Source organism: Halichoerus grypus, chromosome 7 (assembly GCF_964656455.1).
Source record: "Halichoerus grypus chromosome 7, mHalGry1.hap1.1, whole genome shotgun sequence".
Lineage (NCBI taxonomy): Eukaryota > Metazoa > Chordata > Mammalia > Carnivora > Phocidae > Halichoerus > Halichoerus grypus.
Window position 1 is genome coordinate 101422619 of NC_135718.1, and position 17840 is coordinate 101440458.

A 17840-nucleotide genomic window follows, 5' to 3' on the forward strand; every position below is an offset into this window, starting at 1 on the left:
ATAAATCTTTAAAAAAAATGTGAGGGGGGGTGCATAGCTGGTACTGTGCTAAGAGATCAATTGACTGATATTAACCACAGTTCATCATCCACGGGAGGCCTGCTTCTCCCTCTCCCACTCCCTCTGCTTGTGTTCCCTCTCTAGCTGTGTCTCTCTGTCAAATAAATAAATAAAATCTTCAAGATAAAAAGAATTTATAAGAAGCTTGGCTTGGTAATTGTGACAAATGACATTTTCTAGAACAAATATGGCTGTGGTTTTCGTCAGGATGAAAAATTGTTATTTAGTTAGTAAACAAGTATATAGTTCTTTCTGGTATCATTCTTGATACTCTTTACATAGAATAATTTTTGTGTTTGACGATAGCTGATGATCACTGTTGTCAGACTTTGATTCATTAGTTTTCTTTATAGATAGTAGTCTGCTGATCAAAAAGCAAACTATTAATGTTATATTTTACGTTTAGGCCATTTGTGTTTTCACATAAGTCCTAGTGAACCACAGGTAAATACTGACAGGATTAATAGTTATTGAAACAATGGGAAATAGGTAGTATTTGAAGTGTTTTATTATCATAAAGTATCAAATACAAATTTTTGCTTGGTAAAGTATTTGGACCTGTGATCTCTAGCTTAAGAACCTTTGAGGAAATCTAAGGTTTTGTTACTTTAATATTAACCTCATTGATGGCTACCAGTATTAGAGTACAGAACAGTTCTTTGGAGTGTTATGGATACTTTCTTCCTCATTAACCTTATTTATATATCAATCTAATAATTTCCTGCCAGTGCACACATCATGTATTTGATAAGTGTCATCAATGAATATCACTGTTTTTCACCCTTTCTTTGACAGAGGATGATGCAGTTTTCACCAGACAAGACAGCAGTCGCAGTGAAAAAGAGACCACTCAAGTGGCACATGAAACAGAGCCAGAATTGGGGGCTCAGCCTCGGCCTGCTGTATTATCTGGTTATTTTAAACAGTTTCAGAAGTCTTTACCACCTCGATTTCAGCGACAGCAGGTAACAGTAAAACTTTTTATCATGTATGTGTGATCAACAAGGTTTCTTGTTCAGTAGTCTGAGAAGTAGTTTGACATGAAACCTAAAATACACAAAGCACAAAAATTTTCCCTGAAATTCTTTTCCTTTTTAATTAAAGGGTGTTGATAATGGGTTTTACCATAAACTTCTGTCATTTTTTTCCCCTCTGCCTCGTTTGTAGACACCGTCTTCCTTTCTAGGGTATTATTTCTGCAGTATAATTAATGAGTGAGTAATTTCTTAAGACGAAATGTCATGACTTATTTTTTGTTCTTTTCACTTACCATCTCTCACTGTTCAATATCTTTTGAATTCTTTTCCCTGAAGGGTTCAAAAAAGCCTGTTCTTTTCTGATATGACTGATACTAATTTATCACGTGGAACAAAAAGCTCAGGGTGTGGGGTCCTGCTTTTCCAGGAGCAGATGAAGCAGCAGCAGTGGCAGCAGCAGCAGCAGCAAGGCGTGCTTCCACAGACGGTGCCGTCGCAGCCGTCCGGCAGTGCCGTCCCTCCTCCACCGCACAGACCTCTCTACCAGCCCATGCAGCCTCACCCTCAGCACTTGGCTTCTATGGGTTTTGATCCAAGGTGGCTCATGATGCAGTCGTACATGGATCCCCGAATGATGTCCGGTAGACCTGCTATGGATATTCCACCCATTCATCCTGGTGAGTTGGAACTGATGTTGTGTCATGGCTCACTGCAGTTGTGCAACCACCTGCCTCCCATTTTCACTCTGAATTCCTCTAAGGTGTATCATCTAGTAAGAACTTACGTAGGGTGCCTAGATAATTTTTTTTAAGATTTTATTTATTTATTTGAGAGAGAGAGAGAGTGTGTGTGCACAAGTGGGGAGCAGGGTTAGATGGAAAGGGAGAAAGACAAGCAGACTCCCCACTCAGCGGCAGCCCAATGCAGGGCTCCATCCTAGGACCCTGAGATCATGACCTGAGCTGAAGTTGGATGCTTAACTGACTGAGCCACCCAGGTGCCCCTAGATTTTTTATTTTTAAAGATTTTATTTATTTTAGACAGCGAGTGAGCACACATGAATGGGAGGGGCAGAGGGAGGGGGAGAGAGCATCTCAAGCAGATTTCTCAGCACAGAGTCTGACATGGGGCTCAGTCTCACGACCCTGAGATCAAGACCAAGAGTCAGACGCTTAACCGACTGTGCCACCCAGGCACCCCAGGGTGCCTAGATGATTTTTATTTAAAAGATTTATCTATTCGAGAGAGAGAGTGCACACGCAGGCTTGGGGAGGGACAGAGAGTGAGGGAGAGAGAATCTCAAGCAGACTCCCCACTGAGCAGGGGGCCCGATTCGGGGCTCAGTCTCACAATCCTGACATCATGACCTGAGCCGAAATTAAGGGTCAGACGCTTAACTGACTGAGCCACCTAGGTGCCTCCAGAGTGCGTAGATTTTTAATCCAAAAAATTATGTAACTTTCAGCACAGAGTAGTTAAATGCCAAACACTTTATCATACATGTAACAATACCAAAACAGTAGTTTTTTTCTGTTTTGTAAATGTTTAAAAATTTTTTTAGTCTGAAAATATTTTCTGTTATCTGCTAAATAGTTTTCATTTTTTAAGTGTTTAAGCATTTAAATTTTGTCCATGTATTCTATATTCCAGCTTTTCAATTTTCTCTGCCAATACTTGGCGTTTTCACATAGGTTAGCTGAAAACAATTGCATTAGCAGTGTTGTATGGAATCACAATAAATCCAGATAATTCATTAACAAAATGGTATAGAGGAAAATTTAGGGGTGTTAAAAATATCAAGAATCATGTCTTAATTTTAAAATTTATACTGCAGTTTTAAAATTTAAGAGGCATAATTAATAGCATGGATCAACTAAACTACATTAATGGAATTATCTGTAGGAAATATTTTCTCTGGAAATCTATCACTATTGGTGTAATCCTCATTATGTTTTTAACATGCATAGAAGCATCATACATGTTACTGATTTTTATAGGCATTGTATTTTTTTCCCTTAAAAATAGGCTGCTAGGAGCGCCTGGGTGGCTCAGTCGTTAAGCGTCTGCCTTCGGCTCAGGTCACGATCCCAGGGTCCTTTGATCGAGCCCTGCATCGGGCTCCCTGTGGAGCAGGGAGCTTGCTTCTCCCTCTCCCACTCCCCCTGCTTGTGTTCCCTCTCTCGCTGTGTCTCTCTCAAATAAATGAATAAAATCTTAAATAAAAATTAAAAAAATAAAAATAGGCTGCTGTTGTGGTGTGCTTTGTTTGCTTCCTTAATTCTTAAATCTATTTTTTTTTTAAGATTTTATTTATTTGAGAGAGAGAGTACAAGCAGGGAGAGGGGAAGAGGGAGAAGCAGGCTCCCTGCTGAGCATGGAGCTTGATGTGGGGCTTGATCTGGGATCATGACTAGAGCCAAAGGCAGACGCTTAACTGACTGAGCCACCCAGGCGCCCCCTCTTAAATCTATTTAATAGCAACAGTAAAAATTGTATTCACAGAAAAACTTGTATAATTTTCATTGATCATTTCTTGAGTTCCTCACTTGGCAAAAAGTATTTCTTTAGCTCAAGTATAGAATTCCAAATAGTAATTAATAACCCAGATTCTTTATGTGTATCATGATTGTTTTTCCCATCTTTTTCTGACCTTTTGTATAGGAATGATTCCTCCTAAGCCATTAATGAGAAGAGAACAGATGGAAGGATCACCAAATAGTTCTGAGTCATTTGAGCATATAGCACGATCTACAAGAGATCATGCAATTTCCCTCTCTGAACCTCGTGTAATGTGGGGGTCAGATCCCTATCCCCACACAGAGCCTCAGCAGGCCACTACTCCCAAGGCAACAGAAGAACCTGAGGATGCAAGGTAATTATAAAAATTATGAATACAAATTGAATATTGTGGTAAAATGAAAACTATAGTGTCCCTGAAGATCATTCTGACTTAGGACTGAGTGACAAATCTAGATTTCCTTCCATTTAGTTTATGTCATTTCATTTTTGGACATGCTTTCTTTTTATCTCATTCCTGTATTGATAGAGCATTTTGTCACCTAGTTCTTTTTTTTTTTTTTTTTTAAAGATTTTATTTATTTATTCATGAGAGACAGGGAGAGAGAGAGAGAGAGGCAGAGGCAGAGGGAGAAGCAGGCTTCCTGCTGAGCAGGGAGCCCAATGCAGGACTCGATCCCAGGACCCTGGGATCATGACCTGAGCCGAAAGCAGATGCTTAACCATCTGAGCCACCCAGGCGCCCTGTCACCTAGTTCTGTACACTGAATTAAATACTGAAATTCAGTGTTATATGTAAAATCGGCAGGTTTCTACTATTTGACATGTAGTCTAGCTTAAAGCATTGATATAATTTTTCCACTAATGAAAAATGGTAGACATTTGATTATCAGTACCTCGTGGAAGTCTTCTAATGCCAAGATAAAGGCAAATACTAATTTATAGAGATAATTCGAAGTCGCAGAAAATTGGTGATCTGTAGTAATTTATAACCATAAACTTAGAACTTCTGCCCTTTTAAGGAGTGTATTTTGTAATCCTGATTCATCGGGGAAGATAGATCTACTCTAGTGTACTCTTCGATTATGGGTGGGAATTATTAGTCTTGATGGATTAAAAATTCACATCAGCATGGCCTAAACTTCCTTTTATCTTAAGGAATGAATTTCATTTGTTTGTAATTGTAGGGAAAAAAACATAACGTGGCATCTACTGTCAACGAAATTTTGAGTGTTCAGTATAGTATTGTTAACTACAAGCATGGTGTTTTACAATACATTTCTAGAAATTTTTCATCTTGTATAACTGAAAGTTTATACCCACTGAGTAGCAAATAATTTCCCCATTCCTGCTAGTCCCTGGCAATCACCATTCTACTTTATGCTTGGATGAGTTCGATTACATTATACATATAAGTGGATTCCTACAGTATTTGTCCTGTGATTATTCATTTCACGTAGTATAATGTTCTCATCCATCTGGTAGCATATAACAGTATTTTCTTCTTTTTAATGTCTAAAAGGACATTCTATTTATGTATATACCACATTTTCTTCATCCATCTGTCAGTAGACACTGAGGGTTGTTTCCACCTCTCAGCTATTATGAATATTGCTGCACTAAACTTTTTAAGGAGACATAAAGATTAGGATCCTTTTTAAATGGTTTTTATGATTAGGATCCATTTGTGGTTTATAATTAAAGGGATTATTTTGCTGTACACTTGTGAGAAAGAGTTTGTCTTGGTAGTTATGCTTCTGAATTCTCATTTTTTTAGGCCTGAAGCCCCAGTGGATCAGGAACAGATTACTGCTGCTTATCCTGTAGAACACAGTCAATTAGAGGTTCATCCAAAAGCAGACTTTGTCAGAGAATCAAGTGAGACAGAAGTACAAAAGTTTTTAAGCAGATCTGTGGAAGACATTAGACCTCACCATACTGACACAAACAATCAGTCTGCTTGTTTTGATGTACCTGATCAAAAAACTGTATCCACTCCTCAAGAAGAGCGGATGTCAGCTGGAGAAAGTCAGCCTGCCCGGAAAAGAAGTGTTTCCCATGGATCTAACCATACTCAAAAATCAGAGGATCAAAGAAATGACCCATCTGCAGGCATTCCTAAAGTAACCAGCAGATGCATTGATTCAAAGGAACCAGTAGAAAGGACAGAGGAAAAACCAAAGAAGGATGGCTTTATACGATCTTCTGAGGGACCAAAACCTGAAAAACTGTATAAATCTAAATCGGAAACTCGTTGGGGCCCAAGGCCAAGCTCCAACAGAAGAGAAGAAGGTAATGATAGGCCTGTGAGAAGATCAGGTCCCATTAAAAAACCTATACTTAGGGATATGAAAGAGGAGCGAGAGCAGAGGAAGGAGAAGGAAGGGGAAAAGGGAGAAAAGGTCACCGAAAAAGTTGTAAAACCTGAAAAGACAGAAAAGAAAGATCCTCTTGCTCCAGTCCCACCACCTGCAGCACCGGTTCAGCCACAGTCAGTCCCACCACCACCTCAACCAGAACTGGAGAAATTACCTTCAACGGAAACTTCAACTGTGGTTCAAAAGCCACCTCAAGATGCTGAGAAGCCCTTGGAACCTGTAAGTAGTGTTGAGGTAGAGCCTATGGCTAAAACTGTAAACCAGCAAACTGTCACAGTACCAGCAGTGAAAGAAGAAAAACAACCTGAGAAACTCAGTAGCAAAGATCTTGTTTTAGAGAGGCCTCGACCAGATTCAAGACCAGCAGTTAAAAAAGAATCCACTTTACCCCCTCGGACCTATTGGAAAGAAGCTAGAGATAGAGATTGGTTTCCAGATCAAGGATACAGAGGTCGAGGCCGGGGTGAATACTATTCCAGAGGCCGAAGCTATAGAGGTTCTTATGGAGGGCGTGGCCGGGGTGGGAGAGGGCACACTCGAGACTATCCTCAATATAGAGACAATAAGCCACGGACAGAGCATGTGTCCTCAGGACCTCTTCGACAGCGAGAAGAAAGTGAAACACGAAGTGAGAGCTCTGATTTTGAAGTTGTTCCCAAAAGAAGACGACAGCGAGGTTCAGAGACTGACACAGACAGTGAAATTCATGAAAGTGCAAGTGATAAGGATAGTTTAAGCAAAGGTAAACTTCCCAAAAGAGAGGAACGGTCTGAAAACAAAAAACCTATAAAGCCTCAGTCTTCTTTCAAGCCTGAAAATCACATCCGAATAGATAATAGACCTCTAGAAAAACCTTATGTGAGGGATGATGATAAATCTAAACCAGGCTTCCTTCCTAAAGGAGAGCCTACACGGCGAGGCAGAGGGGGAACATTCAGACGTGGTGGAAGGGATCCTGGAGGCCGACCATCGCGCCCTTCCACCTTACGAAGACCTGCCTATAGGGACAATCAGTGGAACCCAAGGCAAGCAGAAGCTCCTAAGCCAGACGATGGAGAGCCACCAAGAAGACATGAGCAATTTATTCCTATACCAGCAGATAAACGACCTCCAAAATTTGAGCGAAAATTTGACCCAGCTAGAGAGAGGCCCCGACGACAACGTCCTACCCGACCACCAAGGCAAGATAAGCCTCCTCGATTTAGACGTCTCAGAGAGAGGGAGGCTGCTTCCAAAACCAACGAGGTGGCAGTGCCCACAAATGGCACCGTTAATAATGTGGTTCAAGAACCAGTTAACCCTTCTGGGGATATTTCTGGGAACAAGACACCAGACTTATCTAATCAGAACTCTTCAGATCAGGCAAATGAAGAATGGGAAACAGCTTCTGAAAGCAGTGATTTCAACGAGAGACGTGAGAGAGATGAAAAAAAAAATGCTGATTTGAATGCACAAGCGGTTACAAAGGCTGGAGAGAATGTTTTACCTCCAAAAAGGGAAATAGCAAAGAGAAGTTTTTCTAGCCAGAGGCCTGGTGTAGATCGCCAGAATCGGCGTGGCAACAGTGGTCCACCCAAATCCGGAAGGAATTTCTCAGGTCCTAGAAATGAAAGGAGAAGTGGTCCACCATCAAAAAGTGGGAAGCGAGGGTGAGTACTTTATTTTCAATATAATTGCATTTGTACTTGGAAGTTGAACTGAGCAAAGGAGCCAGTCTAGATAGGGGACCCAGACATTGTTTTCCCCTAAATTTTTTTGTCTGTTCTCAAAGTTAAGGGTGCTTGAACAAGAGAGGTTAATGGGTCTCAGGAGTCTTTGCCTCCTAAGTTACATTTTTCTAGAAATGTATATCTGTACATCTAGGGAGGGACCTGTACAGTGTCACAGTGTCTTCCTTTTGGTAAGTCTTTTTTTTTTTTTTTTTTTGAAAGTCATCTTATTAATGGTGAGCAGCCCTCCTTTCTTTTTTGGTTTCTCTTTGCAAAACCCTGGTGCTCATAGGTGTCCTCTGGGACTTAAATGAATACGTTTTAACCATATGCTTTATCACTCTGTACTGGTTGCTAGGAAGTGAATGTTGAACCTTAAGAATGAATTATATCTTCCTCGTGAGTTGCAAACTACAGGAAATGATCCAGCTGGGTAGAGGCCCAGAACTGCCACCAAGGCCACCAGTAACATAAATACCGTTGGATTTATTTTAAAACAATTTTTCGAAACTGTGCTAAGTTTGGTCTGTTCTTTTAAATATTAAAATGTTGTTTATGGTAAATTATTAATTCCTTTATATTAGGAAAAATTACAGTAGCAGTATGCCTAGTTTTATTCATTCATTCTTTCATTCATTTATTTGCCTAGTTTTTAATAGGTTCTGGTACTTACTGCCTATGTAAACTCTGCTTCCTCGCCAGTAAAATGGGGAGAAAATAATCGTACTTCTAAAAACTGGTGAAGATTATGGATATATTTGTGAACTACATAACATATCTGGTATATAGTAAACAGCTGTTATTATGGTGTGCCCCAGTTTTTGATCAAATTCCCGGGTTTGCAGCCTGAGCTGATAATTTATTCGGATAATATATTAATCTGCATTGGTTAGTTACAGTGTACTTAGCATTTCAGGTTACCACACCCATCAACAAAAATATTTTTGCTTTCTGATAACTTAGAAAAAAATTTAGGGAAATAATGTGACCAGTTGTGTTTCCTTAGTACTTTGTTAACACAGAATTTGAACCTCTCTTCCAAAGGCCGAAAGAATTAGGATAGCATGTGTAGTTACAATGTAGTTACTGACTGTAACTGAACTATGAGAGTTTTGAGTAGTAACACTCAAGGGAAATCTTGATCTGGTTTTTATGTAATGTAGATCTCAACTTAGCAAGACTTGTGCCATGTAGATGACAACTTTGAACCTGCGGAAATAGCAATTATTGGTTGTAATTAAAATGAGTCTTTTGAAAGAGTCCCATTTAGAAGAAATGATTTTATTCTTTAAATGTTTGAGCTCATGCTTTGTGTCAAGCACTTGGTAAGCTTTTATCTCAAGTGATACTATTGGCTAAGATGAAAGTGAATTTGTAAATGCATTTTCCATGGTATATTTTCATAAATTAAAAAAATCCAAGAATAAAATTTGATAGGAAACAAAAACTCTGGAAATACATTGGTTTGTGAAGTGAATTATTTCCATATTAAAAGTGGTTTTTTGTATGTTTACATTTATGTATCTGATTGATACACATAGTGTAAACAGAATGCTTTTTAAATTTTACATATGCTGCTCTGTTGTGGAAAAGATCCAGTAACAAATACTTTGGACTAGCTTGGATCACAGGAATTTTCTGCTCTAAACCATGTTGATTAGCTTATTTATACCATGATAGACAGACACAGTAAGAACCTCCAGGGCACAATTGGAATTTTGGAATTTAATTCCTGGAAAGAAAGTCCACCTCCTTTATTGGGAAACTTAATTTTAGTGAAGTTATACTCAGCAGAAGTCCCTAAAGCTTATTGGTTTTAGAGTCTTCTATCCCACTGCTATTTCTTCTTAGATTAAACTTCAGAAATTGCCAGTAATTTTTCTTTGGTTCTGTTATGTGGAGGTAGTAGTAACTTGAATTACTGTTTTGTAGGCCATTTGATGACCAGTCTGCAGGCACAGCTGTTGTTGATCCCATCAATGGCAGCTCTGCACACCACCAGGAAGGAACACCTAATGGTACAGGACAAAAGAACGCCAAAGATTCCACAGGGAAAAAAAGAGAAGACCCCAAATCAGGCCCTAAAAAACCCAAAGAAAAAGTAGATGCACTATCACAGTTCGATCTCAACAATTATGCAAGTATGTCTTATATTCCTTTTATGTATATATTATGTTACATTTGAGTCGATATTTTAATGAAGAAGTCATTAAAGAGGGAAGGAATTGGACCTGCAAGGTCTAGATAGAGGCTGATTATGAATCACTGATACAATGAACTAAAATAACACCAACTTTTAACCCAGCCCTGAATGCTTGATAAAGTTCTTGTTAAAGATAATCTACAGGGTTTCACTATTCTTCATAAAAAGGGAGAAAATTAACTACTCCACCTTACCAAACAGGTGTAGGAAAGCATAGAAGACTAAGTGAGGATGCTTAGGTATATCTGTATGTATGCTTTATCTTCTATGAAAGAAATGTTAACCTTAGACTTAGACCTTTGATAAAATTGGTATCTAAGATATGGTAAATAGAGCATAATAGAGTGGGAGACAGTGTTGCTCTGGATAAATACTTTCAGAAAGCCATGAAGTAATAGGATATGAAATGTTAAGGGTAACACATGCGATAAGAAAATATTTGTTGAAGAAGTTAACAAGGAATGTCTATGAGAAGGCACTTACACATGTAAAAATGCACTGTTTGCCATTCATTCAGATAGACTTAAGCTGGAAATAGTGTGTAAAATTGAGATTCACTAAGGCCAGATCATATTAATGGGAAAGTTAGGTTAGGTACTACTATTCCAGTATTAAAAAATAAAGATGAGAATTTTCATCTTGTTAATGGTTATTTAAATATACAAAACTTGATTTGGGCCCAGGACCTTGGCATTATTATTTCTAGACCAGTCGTTCTCAGCATGTTGTCCCCGACCATCAATATCACCTAGAAATTTGTAAGAAATTCAGAATCTTGGCCCCTACCTCAGACCTACTGAATCAGAAACCCTTGGAGCAGTCTGTGTTTTAACAAAATTGTCCAGGTGATTCTGATGCACACAAATAGTTGAGAACTATTGTTCTAGAATACCATTTTAGGATTCACATGGGAAAGAAATAATTTTAGCTTAATTGCATGTTTAAGAATTTTTAATTAGATTATGTAGAGCAGTGGTTCTCAACAGGAGTGATTTTGTACCCCAGGGAACATTGGGCAATCTCTGGAGACAGTTTTGATTGTCACAAGGTGGGGCTGGGTGCTACTGACGTATGTAGGTATAGGCCAGGGATGCTGCTAAACATCCTAGATGCACAGGATGGGCACCTCAAAATGCTGATAGTGCTGAAATTGGAAAGCCCTGATTTAGAGAACAGAGTAGATCCATAGGAAGCTTGGATGCCAACCTTAATGGTGGTCCATAAAGAAAGGAGAGTCTAAACCCCGCATTCCTAAAATGGCAAATGAAGATTACAAAAAGTCCACAAAACATGGCAGATTTGTCTTCCCAAATAACAGTTTACCAGTTTTCTTTCTTCAAAAGAACTTTTGGGATAGAAAATTCCCAAAGTATTGCATTATTGGATTAAGACATAAAAAGGTAAGAACTCCATTACAATTCTCAGTTGACAGTGGAAACCGAGCTATACATTTTAAAAACTCATTAAGAGTTACTCATCTTTAAGTTGTTTTCCTAATACTCGTTAAGTAATTTCTCTTTAGCCCAAAATGTTACAAAGCACCAGGTAAGAACAGGGTATTGGAAACGAACAGAAAGTATCATTCAAATTTCTATAAATGTTGCATATAGTTGGGTAAACTAACTTCAAAACATTCTAAAGAAGCTCTTTGGCAAACAAATTGGAATAATGGGTGATGGCATGGCTATGAAGAAAAGCTTTATACACACACACTTTTTAGTCAAAGTGGAAGACTGAGATGAACTTAGAAATATGAAGAGGTTTCTTTACCACTGTGAAGTAATGGAGTACATGGCATCCGTTGAAATGTTTGACCTTTCATTGAAATGAACATTGCTCCTTAAGACATATGCAGAACTATCATAGATAAATCAGAACCGATCAGGCTTTTGTTAGAAAAACAATAACACGGAGCACCTGGCTAGCTCAGTTGGTGGAGCGTGCAACTCTTGGGGTTTTCAGTTTGAGCTTCACATTGGGTGTAGAGGTCAATTAAATAAGTATTTTTAAAAAAAAAAAAACAGAATAACAGTAATAGGTTTTTAAAGAGTGGAAGCCAGGGGCGCCTGGGTGGCTCAGTCAGTTAAGCATCTGACTCTTGATTTTGGCTCAGATCATGATCTCAGGGTCCTGAGATTAAACCTCTCATGGGGCTCCGTACAGCGCAGCGTCTCTCTCCCTCTCCCTCCCCCTGCTCGCACACACACGTGCTCTTTCTCTCTCTCATAAATAAATAAAATCTTTTTTAAAAAGGAGTGGAGTGGAAGCCAGTTTTAGTATTTATGATTTGTTTTCCTGTCATTGTTTACATAAATGCACATTTTTAGCTATTCAGAGAGAATTGTTTTCAGGTGGATTCCCTGTGAACCACTCCCTAATAATACTCTCTTGCCATCCCTCACAAGTTATCACCATCCTGAGTTATATGTATATGTATCATTCCCAAGCAAATAACTATTTTTATTGTGTGTCCCCCAATTAAAACATACATTATTTGCAAAATTAAAATAATTTATCTGAATTGCCTCACCCTTTTCTTATATTTATTTTGGAAACATTATACCTGCAACCACAAGTCGCATTGCCTGAACTATTTTAGTTCTGCTTTTAAATATTAAATTTAAGGGATCTAGATTTCTTACACTCACATTGGGATGTATGATTTTAAGAAGATAGCCTGAATAATTGTTAGTTGGAGGGTGAGTTGAAGATACATCTTGAGTTATTCATCAGCTAGGTTATTATGATGTATGTACATCTATGCCACTTTATGTTCCCATAGAACTTTCACATATATTTCATTTTTTTTTTTTTTAACAACTACATATTATAGACAAATGATCTACATAGAATAGTCATTTAGAGTCATAAGACCAGCTTGGCTATTCACCAGCTCACCTTCAGCATATCGGCTTCTCAGAGTTTATTTCATCCTTAAAAAGGGGAAATAATAGTAATATCCACCTCTTAGAATGGTTAGGTGCAAATGAAGTAAAGTGCTGTGTAGATCTTTATAGCACAATACAGATCTGAGGCTGGGAAAGTAGAGGTTAAGGAATTTGACTAAGATAGTAGGATGATACTGAGTGGTGTTTTGTTTTATTTTTTGATACTGTTTTACAAGACATCACTGCTATATTAATGAAGAAAAAAAGATGTATATCATTCAGAGCACTTCAAAAAGTCAAAAGACTTTCTTTAAGCTTGTTTATGAAATCTTTTTATATGTCTATGCGTTCTTTTCAAATCTTACTAATAAATGGCCATTGTGTGGTATGGGAATTGGGTTATACTGTGAGTTATAAGAACTAGATTTTTGTCTTGTCTTTTTTTTTCTTTTTTTAATCATTACTGGACTAAACATTTCTATTTACCTTTTCAATTGAAAAAATATATATCGTTTTAAATCTTTTCCCATACCCATAGGTGTTGTTATAATTGACGACCATCCTGAAGTAACAGTAGTTGAAGACCCCCAGTCAAGTTTGAATGATGACGGTTTTACTGAGGTGGTTTCCAAAAAACAACAAAAACGTTTACAGGATGAAGAACGTCGAAAGAAGGAAGAACAAATCATACAGGTTTTAGTTTGTTGCTAGTTATTTGTTGCCCAAAATGTATTAACAAGTGGTTAAGGTTTCTATCTATAATGTCAAGGCTGCATTTATTCAAGTGTTCAGAATGACTTGATTTTCACAATTTTAAACTTTTTACCCAGAATTGAGGTAAATTTTAAATAGAACATAGTCACTGTAGTAGCTCACTGTGTGCCTGAGAGTAGACCATCTTTACTTTAAATCAAGAAGATTTCATGTTTCAGTACTGGTCATCTTATTTATCCCATCTTACTTCATGGCAGAGGTAGAGTTAATTTTAAGTTACCTTGGAAATCTAATGAATACAGCCTCCATGATCTAATAAATTGCAGATTCTTCACCTATAAAGGTTTTGATTATAATCTAAATTAGTTCATTTAAACACACAAAATGAATCAAGATTAGTTATTCCGTTTAAATCAACCCAAACACCCATTTTGCTAAATGCGGACACAGGATAAAAATAAATAAGACACATTGATCATAGTGATAACAAGCTCGAATGGAGGAGAAGCCTCAAAACAAAGAAACACTGTAAAAATCTTACGTGAGGGGTAATATTAAGTTCAATCGAATATAGACCTTGGGACTAGATATTTTTAGAAGTCATTCATTGATTCATTTGTCTATTCATTTATTTTGGAAGGTAAAAATAGTGCATAAATCCTGTATAGCATAACACCCCAGCAACACCCACAGATTAATGTTTCTGTGGTAAACATGAGTGAAGTTGGTAAATAGCTTTTTGTCAGATTGGGTCAGATTTTGCTGCCAAATGAATTCATTGAAAAATTCCTTAATTTTTTGAATTTTAGAATTATGGAAGAGTGATTGTGGAACTAATTATCAAGAATGTATAATACATATATTTTTTCCCCCTTAGCATCTTTGCTTTTCATTATTTAAAATCTCCTTAGCAGCCTTGATGTTTTTGCTCTATTGAGTGCCTATTTTGAAAAGTAAAGGAGCTAAATTAGTATCTTGTCAGAGACTGTGTTCATGAACTGTACTTTCAGTTACATTATTGACAAAAATGGTTCCTACCAATTTTTTAGGTCTGGAACAAAAAGAATGCAAATGAGAAAGGAAGAAGTCAGACTTCTAAGCTTCCTCCACGGTTTGCCAAAAAACAGGCTACAGGGACCCAGCAAGCACAGGCTCCAGCTCCAGCTCCAGCTCCAGCCTCGGTTCCAGGTCCAGCCTCAACCCCAGCCCCAGTTCCAGCCTCAGCCCCAGCTCCAGTCCTAACCTCAGCCTCAGCTCCACTCCCAGCCTCAGCCTCAGCTCCAGTTCCACCCTCCACCTCAGCTGCAGCCTCAGTCTCTTCGTCTTCAGCTCCAGCTCCAACCCCCATCCTTGCCTCAGCTTCATCCCCAGGCTCTGTCCCCATCCTTGCCTCAGCCTCAATTCCCATCCTTGCTTCAGCCCTAGCCCCAGCTTCAGCTTCAACTCCAGCCCCAGCCACCTCAGCCCCAGTAGCCCCCACCTCAGCCCCAGCTGCCCCAGCCCCAGCCACTACCCTAGTCCCTGCTCTGGCTTCAGCCCCAGCACTGGTCCCAGTCCCCGCTCCAGCCCCCAGTGCACCGTCCCAGACTCAGGGACAGACTCATAAACCAGTCCAGAGTCCGCTACAAACTACAACACAGTCTTCAAAACAGCCACCACCTTCAATTAGACTACCTTCAGCTCAGACACCTAATGGCACAGATTATGTAGCCACAGGAAAGTCCATCCAGACCTCACAGTCACATGGCACACTTACAGCTGAATTATGGGATAACAAGGTGGCCCCACCGCCTGTGCTGAATGACATTTCAAAGAAATGTAAGTTCAACAGAGAAGTGAAGGATGGGGTCTGGCATGAGAATGTTGGGGTTTGTTTTCAATTTTATTTGTATATTTATTACAATTTTATTGTAAAACATATTTGTATGTTTTTTCCTAACCACTTCCTTTTTCTTAGTAAGAAGCAGTAATAGTAATTTTTTTCTTAGCTTCCTTTCTTAAAACCTCTGTTTCTTGTGTTATGATTTTAATGGCATATTTTATGGCACGATTTTGTGTTGATTAAAAAAATACACAGTGTTTGGGGGGGAGCTTATATTTATTTTGGTATGCTGAAATCTCTACCTGTATTGTGAAAATCTTTGTTTTATTGTCTAGCTGCCATTAAAAGAAAAGATATTTAGGGATCATTATCCTCTGAATTTTAATGGTTGCATTTCCCATGACTTCTTCTTTTCAGTAGGTCCCATTAGTCCACCACAGCCACCTTCAGTCAGTGCGTGGAATAAGCCCCTAACATCGTTTGGATCAGCTACTTCATCAGAGGTAGGAATAGACTTAATAATGGCCTTAGCAGGGTTAGTGTAGCAGTTTCCTTAAACATAGTTTCCCAAACTTGAGTGTGCATCACAATCACTTTGGGCGGCTTATTAAAATAGATTGCTGAGACTCGTGCCCAGAGTTTCTGTCTCACTAGGTCTGATTGAGGGCAGAGTACATTTCTAACAAGTTCCCAAGTGATACTATTGCTGGATCTCTACATTTATAGGCTGCTTCTCACCTTTAGACATAATAAGGTTAACATTTTTTAAATCAAGTCTCAATAAAAGTGCTTATGATACAGAGAATATAAGTGCAGTTACTAGTTTTTCGACTTTATACCATGTTTTTAGCCTAAATAATTAGGCAATATAATTACTTAGAAGCAGAGTTTACAGGAAGTTCAACATAATTTCTCGATGTGCAGTATTGGTAAATGACAACTTAAGTCAGCAGTTTTTCACTTACTCATTGAACAAAAATTTCTTGAGTGTGATATACCAGGCAGTTTTCTAACCCATGGGCTTACAAAACAGGGAGAGAGTGTGATAAAAATGGACAAAAAGCCCTGCAGTCAGGGGGCTTGCATTGTAAATGGTGGGGGGGGGACCACTAATACATACCAGATAGTATGTGGTGGATAGATAGTGGACCAGTAATATATACCAGATGTATGTTAAATGGTGATCAGTGCTAAGGAGAAAAGCAAAGTAGGGAAGGTGCATAAGAAATTTCTCAAGGGATCTGGAGACAATTTAAAAGAGGTTGGCCAAGATGTGCCCCTTAGGTGACGTTTGAGTTAAAGACTTAGAGGTGATAAGAGAGCATGCTATTGAAATTTCTGAGGAAAAGTGAATTCTTGGTTCAGAAAATAGCAAATACAAAAGCCCCAAGAGAGGGGCATGGCTGGTGTATTTGAGGAAGATCAGGGAGGTCTGCATGGCTGTAGTGAAGTTAAGGGATGGAGAGAGAACAGATGAAGCTAGAAAGATAACAGAGGACAGACCCTACTGGGCCTTGGGGAGATGTAGGGAGACAATAGGTAGTGTTGAGCAAAAGAATAACAGGACCTGACTTTTTCTCAGAAGATTATTTTGAGTAGTTAAGACTAGTCTGTGGAGGGCAAAGAGTAGAAGTTAGGATGCTGTCATAATAATCAAATGATGGTAACTTAGACCAGAGAAATGGCATTAATGATGATAAAGAATGGTTGGTTTCTACTCGAAGATTTGAAGATAGAGCTGACAAATACTGAAGGATTAAACATAGTATGTGAGAAAGAATGAGATTTACCTCCAAAGTTTTTGACTTGAGCAACAAGAGGAAGGGAGTTGCCTCAATTGTGATTGGAAGCTATAACATGGGATCCGCATTGGGGGAAAGTATAGAGTTTGGTTTGGGGCATGTTAGATTTAGGGTGTCTGTTACACATCTAAGTGGAGCTGTTGGGTAGGTTGTGAGATGGAAGAGTCTGTAGTTCACAGGAGATAATCTAGTTTGGAGACTTGAATTTCACAGCCATTAATTAGATGGTGCTTAAAATGAATGAGTTGAATGAGACCACCAAGGGAGAATGAGTTCTGAGAGTGGTTAGAAAAGAGAAGAGAATCAGAAGCTAAGTCCTAAGGCTTTCCCTCTCAGGGGATGTGGGGGATGGAAAAGTGTCCTCAAATCTCAGTGAAAGGTGAGTTGAAAGGAGGAGGGATAAATTAAGTGTGTCCGACGCTGCTGGGTGGTCAAATAAGTTAGGCCTGAGAATTGGAGCTAATGACATGGTGGTCACTGGTGATTTTGACAAGAACAGTGTCAGTGGGGCAGTAGGTACAAAAGCTTGGTTAGAGTGAATTTAAGAGAAGGTGGGAGGAAAGGTGCATTTAGAGAACTTAGAGTAAGTAGTTTTGCTCTAAAGGGGGAGCAGAGACGTGACAATAGATAATAAAGGTACAATTTTTTAAAAATTTAAAGACTTCTTTATAGAAGTCTTTCTGCTGCCCCAACACCCACTGCAGCTTTTTGACTTAGGTCTGGAGAAGACTTCTCATCTGTTTTAAAAGTTCTACAGAGATCTCAAGTGA

At 38.7% G+C, this 17840-nt stretch overlaps 1 protein-coding gene across 13 annotated transcripts in view; it reads left to right on the forward strand.

Annotated features, from left to right (window-relative positions):
- PRRC2C (proline rich coiled-coil 2C) overlaps positions 1-17840 on the forward strand; it is an 88814-nt gene that overhangs the window by 43281 nt on the left and 27693 nt on the right. For 12 of the 13 annotated variants that reach the window (XM_036080531.2, XM_036080524.2, XM_078077954.1 and 9 more), the window contains exons 13-20: positions 856-1025; positions 1465-1714; positions 3699-3909; positions 5332-7581; positions 9574-9782; positions 13271-13425; positions 14496-15264; positions 15686-15771. In XM_036080531.2, coding sequence (XP_035936424.2) covers positions 856-1025; positions 1465-1714; positions 3699-3909; positions 5332-7581; positions 9574-9782; positions 13271-13425; positions 14496-15264; positions 15686-15771 — 4100 coding nt within the window. The remainder of the gene's footprint in view (positions 1-855; positions 1026-1464; positions 1715-3698; positions 3910-5331; positions 7582-9573; positions 9783-13270; positions 13426-14495; positions 15265-15685; positions 15772-17840) is intronic. The other variant, XM_078077952.1, reaches the window with a different exon arrangement.